The sequence below is a fragment of the Geotrypetes seraphini genome, chromosome 8 (genome assembly GCF_902459505.1).
Source record: "Geotrypetes seraphini chromosome 8, aGeoSer1.1, whole genome shotgun sequence".
NCBI classification, from domain to species: Eukaryota; Metazoa; Chordata; class Amphibia; order Gymnophiona; family Dermophiidae; genus Geotrypetes; species Geotrypetes seraphini.
This window is the reverse complement of record NC_047091.1, coordinates 39,096,109-39,109,839: the sequence shown is the minus strand read 5'-3', so window position 1 is coordinate 39,109,839 and position 13,731 is coordinate 39,096,109. Positions and strand designations below refer to the sequence as shown.

Below are 13,731 nucleotides of genomic sequence, written 5' to 3'. Positions count from 1 at the left end.
ATTTTTGCAATCAAAATAAAATATTTTGACACCCACCAGAAAAGACTTAACAAAAACTTGCCTTTCTTTCATATTAAATATGAATTTAAACTGCTTTGTCACCATCCTATCATCCATCCATATATCTCTGTCTCCCATCCACAACAACCACTCACCTTACTCGCTATTGAGACAGACATATTTATTTATTTATTCAATTTTCTATACAGGAGAGGGCAGCTAGAGCACCAGCGGGTGAAGAAAATCACTCGCGGTCTGCTCTGACCGCCTCTTCCTCTAGTAAAGTTGGGCTACATCAATCAAGAGCTTCTTTGACACACTAATGAGTGAGTCTGCAATTTGCGAACCATGAATGTGTGGGGGAACACTGTACCATTCTCCCAGGAGACCTCAGAATGGTTTACATAAGTTTATTCAGGTACTCAAGCATTTTTCCCTATCTGTCCTGGTAGGTTCACAATCTATCTAATATACCTGGGGCAATGGGGAGAGGGGGATTAAGTGACTTGCCAAGGGTCACAAGGAGAAGTGTGGATTTGAATCCATAACCCTAGGGTGCTGAGGCTGTTGCTTTTAACCACTGCCCCATACTCTCCTCCTCACATGAGGGAACATAAGAATTGCCGTTGCTGGGTCAGACCAATGGTCCATCGTGCCCAGCAGTCCGCTCCCGCGGCAGCCCCAAGGTCAAAGACTAGTGCTTTAAATGAGCCCAGCCTCACATGCGTACTTTCCAGTTGAGCAGGAACATGTCCAACTTTGCCTTGAATCCCTGGAGGGTGTTTTCTCCTATGACAGACTCCGGAAGAACATTCCAGTTTTCTACCACTCTCTGGGTGAAGAAGAACTTCCTTACGCTCGTACGGAATCTATCCCCTTTCAACTTTAGAGAGTGTGAACAACCTGTCTTTATCAACTAAGTCTATCCTCTTCAGTATCTTGAATGTTTCGATCATGTCCCCTCTCAATCTCCTCTTTTCGAGGGAGAAGAGGCCCAGCTTCTCTAATCTCTAGCTGTACGGCAATTTCTCCAGCCCCTTAACCATTTTAGTTGCTCTTCTCTGGACCCTTTTGAGTAGTACCATGTCCTTCTTCATGTACGGGGACCAGTTCTGGATGCAATACTCCAGGTGAGGGCACACCATGGCCTGGTACAGCGGCATGATAACCTTCTCCGATCTGTTTGTGATCCCTTTTCTTATCATTCCTAGCATTCTGTTCACCCTTTTCGCTACTACCACACATTGCATGGATGGCTTCATCGACTTGTCGATCAGAAATCCAAAGTCTCTTTCCTGGGAGGTATCTCCAAGTACCGCCCAGGACATCCTGTATTCATGCATGAGATTTTTGTTACCGACATGCATCACTTTACACTTATCCTCATCTGCCATGTTGATGCCCATTTCTTGAGCATGATTATGTCATGCTACAGATCTTCGCAATTCCCCTGTGTCTTCACTACTCTGAATAACTTTGTTTCATCCACAAATTTAATCACCTCACTCTTCGTACCAATGTCCAGATCATTTATAAAGATGTTGAAGAAAACGGGTCCAAGCACTGAGCCCTGCAGCACCCCACTGATGACGTTTTTCCAGTCCGAGTATTGTCAATTTACCCCCACTCTCTGTTTCCTATGCTCCAGCCAGTTTTTAATCCACGTGAGTATTTCACCCTCGATTCCATGGCTCGCAATTTTCCGAAGTAGTCGTTCATGTGTAATCTTGTCAAATGCCTTCTGAAAATTCAGATATACAATGTCGACCGGGTCATCCTTGTCTATCTGCCTGTTTACTCCCTCGAAGAAGTACAGCAAGTTCGTCAAACAAGATCTGCCTTTGCTGAAACCGTGCTGGCTGGTCCTCATCAGCCCATGTTCGTCAAGGTGATCAATGATGCGGTCCTTTATCAGCGCCTCTACCATCTTTCCCGGTACCAAGGTCAGACTCATCGGTCTGTAGTTTCCCGGGTCCCCCCTCGAACCTTTTTTGAAGATCGGCGTAACATTCACCATCTTCCAGTTCTCCGGAATCTTTCCCGATTTGATCGACAGGTTGGCTACTAGTTGAAGCAGTTCAGCTATAGTCCCTTTCAGTTTCTTGATGACCCTTGGATGGATGCCAACCGGTCCCGGGGATTTATCACTCTTAAGCCTATCTATCTGCCTGCATACCTCTTCTAGATTGACTGTCAACCCTGTCAGTTTCCCGTCTTCATTTCCAGCATATAGCCTGATGGGTTCTGGTATGCTGTATATATCCTCTTTGGTAAATACAGACGCAAAAAATGTGTTCAGTTTGTCAGCAATTGCTTTGTCCTCCCCTTATTCCACGGTCATCCAACGGTTTCACCGCTTCCTTTGCGGGTCATTTCCCCTTAATATATCGAAAGAACAGTTTGAAGTTTTTCGCCTCCTTGGCTATTTTTTCCTCTTAGTCTCTTTTGGCCCCTTTTACCGCCTTATGGCACCTGCGTTTATATTGTTTGTGCTTATTCCAGTTTTTGCCCATTTTTTACCTTTTCCATTCCTTAAACAAGGTTTTCCTGTCTCTGATTGCTTCCTTAACCTCTACATCAGGGGTGTCCAACCTGTGGCCTTAAGGCTGCATATGGCCCTGTGAAATATTTTGTGTGGCCCCGGTCGAGGGCAATGCAATGTTTTCCTCTGCTATCCCTGGGTGTTTACTGTCTTGCCGGCTCCTAATGAATATGCATGACAGAGGAGCTGTTTTGCTGCAGCGTTTGCACATTTGTGCGGCCCCGGAAACATTTTTTTCGGCCAATGCAGCCCAGTGATGTCAAAAGGTTGGACACTCCTGCTCTACAGTGTGCCACGCTGGCTCTTTGTTCTTTTTCCTCTTTGATCCCTTGTTGATACACAGTATATATAGATTTTGTGCCTCGGTGATCATGTCTTTAAAAAGTGACCAAGCTTGCTCTAGCGTTTTTACAGTGCTTATCCTCTTCTTAATCTCATTCCCCACCATGCGTCTCATCTCTTCGTAATTCCCTTTTCGGAAGTTCAGTGCCGTGGCCGTTGTTCTGGATCGATGCTTTGCCTCTGCGTCTAGGTCGAAGTGGATCATATTGTGATCGCTGTTTCCCAGCGTCCCTTCTACTTCTACACCTTGTGCTGGTCCTCGTAGTCCATTTAGAATTAAGTGCAGAATTGCATTTCCTCTTGTATTTTCCTTGACAAGTTGTTCCAGGAAGCAATCGTCTACAGCAGTGGTTCCCAAACCTGTCCTGGAGGACCCCCAGGCCAGTCGGGTTTTCAGGATAGCCCTAATGAATATGCATGGAGCAGATCTGCATTCCTGGCATCTCCATTTTATGCAAATCTCTGTCATGCATATTCATTAGGGCTATCTTGAAAACCCAACTGGCCTGGGGGTCCTCCAGGACAGGTTTGGGAACCACTGGCCTACAGTATCCAGGAAGTTGGCCTCCCTAGTGCAGCCGGAGGTGCCTAGGTTCCAGTCTATCCCAACTGCATTGCCTCCCTTGCAGTTTTGTTTAATCTCATCCATCATTTCTTCATAAATTTCTTCAGACTGCCCTGTGGGTCGGTAGTAGATGCCGATCTTCATTTCCAGTCCATTTATTCCTGGAATTTTGACCCATAGAGACTCTAACTTATCCGTCGGTTATGGCATGTTCTCTCCAGTAGATTCAATTCTCTCTTTGACATATATGGCAATGCCCCCACCTTTTTGAGCCACTCTGTCTCTGCGGTATAGTTTGTATCCTGGTAGAAGTGTCCCAGACGATTTCCTCAGTCCACCATGTTTCCGTGATGCCGATGATGTCAACGTTATCTTTTTGTGCCACAGCTTCTAATTCACCCATCTTATTCTTAATGCTCCTTGCGTTTGTGTACATACACTAAGTTTGCAGCCTGTTCCTTTCTTGCATTTTTTCCCTCTTGTGTCCCTTTCAGTCTGTCTTCAAGTTTCAAGTTTCAAGTTTATTAAATTGTTTGATTAAACGCTTTTCCAATTTCAGAGCGTTTTACATAAATAAAATAGAGTTTAAAATGGACTCACTTATACAATTACTATTCTTCTAAACAAACTGGGTAACAACATTAAACAGGAAGACAACTGATAACAATGGGAAGGTGGGGAGGAAATACAATATTTGTTAAAAAATTACATAAAAGGGAAACATGTTAGGGAGATAAGGGGATAAAATGATAGACCGAAAAGGTCAGGAAGAAAGAGTATTTATAATCTGTCAATTAAAGGCTTCTTTAAAAAGAAGACACTTTAGGTTCTTTTTAAATATTTGTAAGTCTTGTTCTAATCTTAAATATAAAGGAAGAGAGTTCCATAACATTGGTGCCGTAACAGAAAAAATGGAAGCACGGCGGGTTCCGATAACTTTTAAAGAGGGAACATTTAAAGTACATTGTGAAGCTGATCTGAGAGCTCTGGATGAACTGTATGGAATCAAGAGCCTATCTATGAAAGCCGGAGTATTAGATTTTAATGTCTTAAAGACTAAAAGAGCTATTTTGTAAGTAATCCTGTAAGATATTGGCAACCAATGAGCACTTTGTAATAAAGGTGTGACGTGATCGAACTTTTTTGAACCTGAAATAATCTTTATTGCAGTATTTTGAACAAGTTGAAGACGCCTTATATCTTTTTGGTAAACCCCTTTTAATAAGGAGTTACAATAATCTAATTTTGAGATAACTAACGAGTGGATCAGTGTGTTAAGAGAAAATGAATCAAGAAGGGGAGCAAGTGAACGGATCATTCTTAATCTGTAAAAACAGTTTTTGACCATTGCACTGATATGTTCTCGGAAAGTGAGATTATTATCTATTAAGACCCCCAAGATTTTGGTTTTAGTGGTCTGATTGAGGGGTTTATTATCAACTATAATTGGACTTGTAAGTTGAACTCCTTCTTTCCCTGAAAAGAGCACAGTTGTGGTTTTATTGATACTTAAGGAAAGTTGATTGTTGTTTAACCATTCATGAATTTTTGCTAACTTATAATTAATTTCTGTTATGTCCTGCACACTATTAGGATCAAGGGTGTGAAGAAGTTGGAAATCATCTGCATAGGCATATACTGTGAAGCCTATGGATTGACATAATGTTAATAATGGGGCCAAATAGATATTAAACAATAATGGTGAAAGTATGGACCCTTGTGGTATTCCATAATTATTTTGATATGGCTTAGAAAAGGAATTTTTAAAGAAAACATTAGAAGATCTATCTGTAAAGTAAGAACGGAACCATTCGTATACTTGATCTGTGAGACCTATAGAAGAAAGGCGATGGAGTAATAGACAATGATCGATTGTATCGAATGCAGCGGCTAAGTCAAGAGATATAAGAATAACAGATTTATGTTGATCCAAAAAATAGTGAATAGTTGTAACCAGGCCTAATAATGAATGTTCAGTTGAATGATTTTTACGAAATCCAGTTTGATTCGGGTGTAATACCTGAGTTTTGTCAATAAAATCTGATAATTGTTGAAATACTACTTTTTCAGTGATTTTGGCTAAAAATGGAAGACTCGAAATTGGACGATAGTTGGAGCAATCTGACAAACTGGTTTTGGTATCCTTGATGATGGGAAGTAGAACAGAATGCTTCCAATCCGTTGGAACTGATGAGGTGGACAGACTTGTATGTATAATTTGAAGGATAGCTGGACCAAATATAGAGAAGTAACGTTTGAGAAGAAAAGGTGGAAAGGATTCTGATATGGACCCTTTGAGTTTTAGACCTTGAAATAGCTGTTTTATTTCTGTTAAAGATGGTAGGGTAAAGTTGGAACAAGTGGCATGTAGGGACCTGGTTTTTAATTTTTGTTCTTCATCTAAATCTAAGTTATCCGTGAAATCTTTGAGTGAAGATGCACTAGTATTATTGGTTATGTTTGCTCTTATTGATATTACTTTGGTATGGAAAAAGTTGGCTAAACAGTTAGCAGAAGGGGTATCAATTGGAGTAATGATAGGTTTATGTTTAAAAATTGTTAGTCTTGCCTGTGATCCGGTGAATCTTCCCCTCTATTTTCCTGCATGGTATCCTCTGGGTATACCGGTTCCCGAACCATCAACTCTCTCTCTTGCCCTTGATCGGTATCATAGAATATTGCTACTATTTTGGTTTTTTTGCCAGGTACTTGTGACCTGGATTGACCACCGTGAAGACAGGATACTGGGCCATTGGTCTGACCCAGTAAAGCTATTCTTATGTTATTTTCTTACTCCCTCTTCCTGTGAGACTGTCATTGGAATGCTTTTATGTTTCACTTATATACGATATTTGCCAACATTTCCTCATTTCTGATCTGAAGAAAAAGGGCTTCCTTCAAAAGCTAATCAAAAAAATGCATTTAGTCCAATAAAAACGTATCACCTTATCTCCTTTATGTTTTGTTTCTTTTTTTTTTTATTCTTTATTGATTTTTAATCAAAAACAGTGTCATACAAAAGAAAGAACAATAGGTATTACATACATTACACTAATATCTGTATAGGTAACATAAATATCATTCAATAATTTCATTTTCTTGCATATAATAATAGCACAATATAACCTAATATACAATACAAATGAAAAATAAAGTTACCCAAGTATCCCTATCAATATTTACTCCCCTCCCTCCCCCCCCCCCTGCGGATGTGTAAAGATAACTAAACCAAAGGAAAGATATGATGAAAATAAATTATTATATTTTTACAAATTTAGTCAATGGGCTCCAAATTTTATTAAAAACCTCACTAAAATACCTACACTCAGCGTTAATTCATTTGTATCTATATATAGTACATACATTCACCCACCAAAAGGTATAATTTATTATATCATGGTTCTTCCAATTATTTGTAATCAATTGAATGGCTATACCTGTTAGGATCATAAATAGACAACTCTTATATTTATCTAGAGTGGGTTTCACATGTAAAATTGTTCAACAAATTATAGCCTCACATGATAATGGAACATTTGAATCTATAATTAGATTTATTTGTTCCCAGATTGACTTCTAAAATATTAATATAAACGGACAAAAATATAACAGATGATCCAAAGACCCTATAATAATATGACAATGCCAGCATTTATTACACTTAGAGCTATCTATTTTATTTAATCGAACTGGTGTCCAGAAAATCCTATGTAACAAAAATAACCATGTTCGTCTCATAGATGCTGACGCTGTACATTTCAATCTCCAAGTCCAAATTCGTGGCAAACGAGTCACAGAAATATACTGTTTTATCTCGAAGCTCCAGATGTCTCTAAGACTATTTTTTGGCTTTTTATTCAAAAATCCAGAAATCAATTTGTACCACTGAACAGCCTGATGTCCTGTTAAATCAGTTTGGTAGCAAAGGATTTGCAGGCTAAAATATGTTTTTCATTTTTTCCATTCAGGGAACCCACTCTGAATAGCCTGCTTCAACTGCAACCACCTATATTGTTGAGATTTTAAAATTCCAAATGACTGTTGCAGTTGTGAAAAATCAAGCAGATTTCCATTAGACATAACGTTGTCTAATGTCCGAATACCTGCAAGGTAGACTTCATTATGGGAACATCTGTTAATTTATCAATAAATTTAATTGTTTTCCATGTGTCCAATAAAATCACATTCTCCTTAGCGTAACTTGGTATTTTTATGTTTAACATATGAGACAGTCTCATCGGGGACATGATTTTCCACTCAAGATATAGCCAGTCTGGGTAATGTTCTAAGAGCTCAGGGAGGATCCAATACATACCTTGATGCATTATATAGGCTTGATGATACCTATAAAAATTTGTTTTATTTCTATATAATACCTTTAAAAGTGGAATAACATAGCTGCCACACCATTTTACTCAAGGCTTTCACCTGCAATTTCTGGGTATTTCAGGAGGATCAAGAAGCCATATCTAAGAGTGATGCTGGTAGTCGTCGTCCCTGCGAAAAACAGGTGTAAGGTGCTCATCACCAGATTATCATCATTGAACTCTGAGGCTATGTTCTGCTTTTCCTGTGAAAAAGGTGAAATTAAGCAGATTTTTATAGATAAGAATAATCATATTAAAAATTCAGTGATGTCAAAGATTCTGCACTAGCTTTTATTGACCATGTTACACAGTGATTTTGTCATTTTATTTTATTTTCTTATTGTACTAATTGTATTATGGTGCTATTTTTTGTAATGTATAATATCCATATGTACTTGCTGGTCTGCACCATATGTTTCATTTTGATTGTTTCATTTTGATTTTCTAAAATTTAATAAAACAATTTTGAACTTAAAAAAAGTGGAATATCCCCAATATTTACAGCAAAGTAGGAATCTGGGGGATAGGTGTTCATATAATTTGGTTTCCTTGTTCTAAATCTGTTACAGATTAATATATTTTAATTTTCAGAGGTCATTTGATAAAGTTCCTCATGAGAGACTCCTTAGGAAATTAAAAAGTCATGAGATGGGACAGAATGCAATGTCTTACTGGTTAGTTAAAATATAGGCATCAAAGAGTTACCAGTACTCATTTTTATTTTAATCATACCCACAATATTCTGAATAATTCATTAATTCTATATTTGTGGTATGCATACTCTTGGGGGTACACGGGCCACTTGGGGGTACGCGACCTGGCTGCCCCCACACAGGGGATCCCTCCCTGCTGCCTACTCACTGCTGAAGCCGCTGCCGGGGATCCCTCCAGGCCCACTTGCCCGCTGCAGAAGCCACTGCCGGGATCCCTCTCTGCCCACCCGCCCGCTTCTAAAGCAATGGCCGGGGATCCCTGCCTGCCTGCCTGTCTACTCACCCACTGCACCACCCTCCATCCCTGAAGCTGACCCTGTTTCTTCATTGGAGCCGGACTGGCTCCTCCCTCCCCTAGCAGCACTCTGAGCAGCAACGCAGGCAGTGACTCACATACTGCTTAGCTGACCCAGAAACTTCTCTCCGATGTCAGCCACATGCAGCATGTGAATCACTGCACGCGTCGTCCTTACACGCAGTTGCTGCTGGAGGAGGATGAAGTGAGTCTGGCTCCAAAAAAGTAACAAGGTCAGCTTCAGGGTGGGGGCTGGAGGGTTGTACGGTGGGCAGGCAGGCATGGAGAGATCCCCAGCAGCAGTTTCAGCAGGGGGCAGGCAGGGATCCCCGGCAGCACCTTCAGCTTCTGTGGATGGGTCAGCTTCGGGGAAGGGGGTACGAGTGGGCATGGCAGGCAGGGATCCCCAGCATGCAACTTAATTTTGGGACAAAGCTGGAAGGTAGGGAGGGGAGGGGGCACAAATTCAACACAGAAGGAAGGGAAGGGGAATGAACATGGGACACAAGGGAGGGAATAAAAAGGGGGAATTGATAGGCATGAGTGTGTGAGTGAGAGATGGTGCACATGGGGAAAGGAAAATTGGGCATAGAGAGGAGTGAGGTAGAGATGCATGGGGAATAGAAGGATGAGAGGGAGAAATATTGAATATGTTGGTGGAGAGGGCAGATTGAAGGAGATACAAGGGGGAGGAATGTTGCACATAGTGATTGAGGGAGAAATGTGTCATTGTGCTGGAGAGGGGTGATAGAAGGAGAAATGAGCATGGGGCTGGTGGATAGTGGTGAAAAATGCTGCACATGATCCGGGAGATGAGAAAGGGAGATATGTTGGATGTGGAGGTAGAAGGAGTCAGAGATATGCCTGGTTATCTGAAGACAGATGGACAGTGAGAGAGAGCGAGGGAGACATATTGGCAATAGGGATGGAGGAGAGAGGAAGAAAAGCTGGACTCATGGAGGGACGGAGAGAGAGAGAGAGAGATTTTGGTTTGGTTATGGAATGATATCCAGAGGAGATGAAGCATGCAAGAGGCAGAAAGAAAGAAATATTGGATGCACAGCCAGAATCAGAGACTCATTAAATCACCAGACAACAAAGGTAGGAAAAATAATTTTATTTTCAATTTAGTGATCAAAATGTGACAGTATTGTGAATTTATATCTGCTGTCTAGATTTTGCTCTATATTTTGTCTATTTTTCTATAGTTGTTACAGATTGCATATTTTAAAGTCATCTGCCTTGACCTCTTTGAAAATAACTCCGAATATAAATGATAATTAACATTTTTTCTGCGTTTTTTAAATTTTTTGGTTACCATTATGTATTAATAAGATTATATTGTGTGTATATGAAAAATGGATGGAAGAAATTGCGTAACAATTAGTACTATTATTATGGGGTTGGGGTACTCGGTAGGGGTACTTGGATGGTATTTGTTAGACTTAGGGGTACTTGGCTTGAAGAAGCTGAGAAACACTAAAAATAGATGCTAAGCTCTATTGAACAGGTATTGTCTCTTACCGTACTACTATTAATTATTTCTATAGCACAACCAGATGCATGCAGCGCTGCACGGAGTCACAAAGAGTAAGAAAAAAAGTCCCTGCTCGAAAGAGCTTACAATCTAAACAGGCAATGCAAGACAGATAAACAGGATGTCATGGATACAGTTAAAGGGAACGGTTAATCAGTGGGCTGAGTTGGAGGGCAGAGGAATAGGGTTAAGGATTGAAAGCTATATCAACAAGATGGGAAGGAGCTTGATGAACAAACTCAGGTAATTTATTCCAGGCATAGGGTCAGCTAGATGAAAGGAATGAAGGCTGGAATTGGAGGTGGAGGAGAAGGCTAAAGCTAAGAGTGGCTTATCTGAGGAACAGAGTTCTCTGGGAGGTGTATAAGGAGAAAGAAGCGAGGAAAGATATTGAGGTGCAGCAGAATAAGCACACTTGTAGGTCAGCAATAAAACTGTATGCGATGGCGGATATGGAGCCAGTGAAGTGACTTAAGAAGAGGGGTGACATGAGTGTAGTGAGGTTGGTAGAAGATGAATTGTGCAGCAGAGTTTTGCACAAATTGCAAGGGGGAGAGGCAACACTGTGGGATACCAGTTAGAAGTAGATTGCAGTAATCTAAGCGTGAGGTTATGAGAGCATGGACATGGATCCGGGTAGTGTGTTCAGAGATGAAGGGGAAAATTTTGGTGATATTGAAGAGCTAGAAGCGACAGGTCTTAGCAGCTTGTTGGATATACGTAGAAAATGAGAGGTCAGAATCGAAGGTTGCGAGTAGAGGAGACTGGAACAACGACAGCATTATTTATGGAAAAGGAGAAAGGAAGAGGAGGAGCAGAGGGTTTAGGAGGAAAGAGGAGCAGCTCAGTCTTGGACATATTTAGTTTCAGATGACGGCAGGACATCCAGGCAGCAAAGTCAGCCAAACAAGCAGAGACTTTTTCTTGGACTTTAGGTGAAATTTCAGATGTAGAGAGGTAGATCTGGGAGTCATCGGCATATGGGAGGAGATCAGGGAACTGAGAGAAGAGGTGTAGAGAGAGAAGAGGTCCTAAGACATAATCCTGTCTTAGCTAGTAACAGCAGAAGAGGACCCACCAACACATACACTAAAGGTGCATTGGGAAAGGTAGGAGGCAAACCAGGAGAGGACAGATTCATGGAATCCAAATGAGGACAGCATATCAAGGAGTATGCTTTGATTTATAGTATCAAAGGCAGCAGACAAGTCAAGAAGCATAAGGATAGAGTAACAGCCCTTAGATCTGGCCATGAACAAGTCACTGCAGACCTTAGTGAGGGCAGTCTCTGTGGAGTGTTGGGGTGAAAACCAGATTTTAGAGGATTGAGAATCTGTCGAGTTGAAAGGAAGTCCAGGCAGCGACGGAGAATAGCACGCTAGAGTATCTTGGATAGGAATGGAAGAAGGAAGACAGGGTGATAGTTGGATGGACAGGAGGGGGGTCCAGTGAGGGTTTTTTGAGAAGCGGCTTAACCACCGCATGTTTGAAGGCAGCAGGGACAATTGCAGTGGAAAGAGATAGATTGAGAATATGGTATATGGGAGGGATAACAGTATGTGAGATGGGGGTCGAGTAGAGGGGTAGGAAAAGGGTCTGAGGGGCATATAGACATGGCTGAAGACAGAAGTTGTAAAATTTCTACCTCTGTGATTACAGAGAAGGCAGAAAAGTCAGCAGTAGTTGACGGAGGGACAAGCGGCCAAGACCAGACAGGAGAAGCTTCCTGAGCTATTTGGGTGAAAGATGAAGGATGAAGGGGAGGTGTGAGGTTGACGTTAAGTAGAGTGGATGGTGGGTAGGGGAAAAGGATGTGACTTTATAGTGAACTCAAGGGCAATCTTGTGGACCTTGTCATGGAAGTAATCAGCCATAATCTGGGGGGGAGAGAGAAGGAGGGGTTGGAGGAGGAGGCACTTTGAGGAGGGCAAAGAGACGACGAGAGTTGGAAGAAAGGGAGTTAGTTAGCTGGATGTAGTAGTCTTGCTTGACCGTGTAAATGCAGAATTAAATAGGTTAACATAAATTTAAAGTGAAAAAAGTCAGCACATGTGCGAGATTTGAGCCATAGGCGCTCAGCACAGAGGGTTCAGAAACATAAATAATGGACTCTGGGAGTGAGCCAAGGTTGAGGTTTGGTATGCCTGACAGAGCGAGAAACAGGGGGAGCAAGGGTGTCCAGAGCATAGGAGAGAATAGAGTTGGATGACGAGATATTTTTATGTACATTGCTGTATACATCTACAAGATGGTACAGAAATGATAAGTAGCAGTAGTCATAGCAAACCTTCACTAAGAAATTAATTTTAATTGCCTCGTGCTGTATCAATGCACTGTAATTTTTGGGCTAGCACAGGTCTTTATTTTCTAACCAGTCAACATTTAGCCAGTGGCAGTATTTTTTAATCAGTTGCCAGGACTAGCTAAATTAGAGCCAGATGTTATGGGGCTCATATTCAAAACTTAAATATATTTAAAAACCCGCCCAAGTCGGTCCTTGGATGATCTAAAAGACAGGTCATCCAAGTGCTGATAATCGAAATGGCTTTTTAGACATATTCAGGCACTTTTTAGGCCTCTGAATCCCGCTGTGCACCTAGAGCTGAAAGGTGCATTTTTGGAGGAGTGGTTAGGGTGGAATGTGGGCCGACCTAGACTTAGTCGTTCTTCAGGGATAATCAAATGTTTGACAAGATTGCCTAGATGGAACTTATAGGTTGTGACTTAAAGCAGTGTTTCTCAACTTCTTCAAGCCAAATACCCCCTAAGTCTAACAAATATCAACCGAGTACCCCCACCCAAGCTCTGCCCCAGACCTGCCCAGGTTCTGCCCCAGACCCGCCCAGGCTACAACCTTGACACCACCCTCATAATAATAGTACTTATTGTAATGCAATTTCTTCCATCTATTTTTCACATACACACAATGGCTGCGCACGGCTAGGGGGCCCTATGTACTTGTGTGCCTAGGGGCCCTCAAATAATTAATCCTGTCCTGTAAAAGAGGCTGGTCAAGAAGTCAGGAAAGCAAAGATACAAATGGAAGAAAAAATAGCTGACAAGGTAAAACAGAGAAAAAAGAATTTTTTTTAGATATATTAATGATAGGAAGAAGTGCAAAAGTAGCATTGTGAGACTGAAAGGTGAAGGGGAAGGGGAAGCTGATGTAGAAGCTGATAAAGAAAAGGCTGAATTGCTTAATAAATATTTCTGTTCTGTGTTCACGGCTGAAGTGCCAGGAGCGAGACCGCAGAAGACAAACATGAATAGGGCTGGAAGAGTGGTAGACCCTGATCAATTTTCAGAGGATTGTGTTCGTGAGGAGCTAGCTGACAGAGCAATGGGGCAGGATGGTGTACATCCGAGGGTG

General features: G+C 41.4%; 1 protein-coding gene across 1 annotated transcript in view; it reads right to left on the bottom strand.

The window, feature by feature from the left end:
* LOC117364411 (cytochrome P450 2G1-like) overlaps window positions 1-13,731 on the bottom strand; it is a 128,211-nt gene that overhangs the window by 43,312 nt on the left and 71,168 nt on the right. The window contains exon 6 of the mRNA XM_033953554.1: window positions 7,878-8,019. Within this exon, the coding sequence (XP_033809445.1) occupies window positions 7,878-8,019 (142 nt within the window). The remainder of the gene's footprint in view (window positions 1-7,877; window positions 8,020-13,731) is intronic.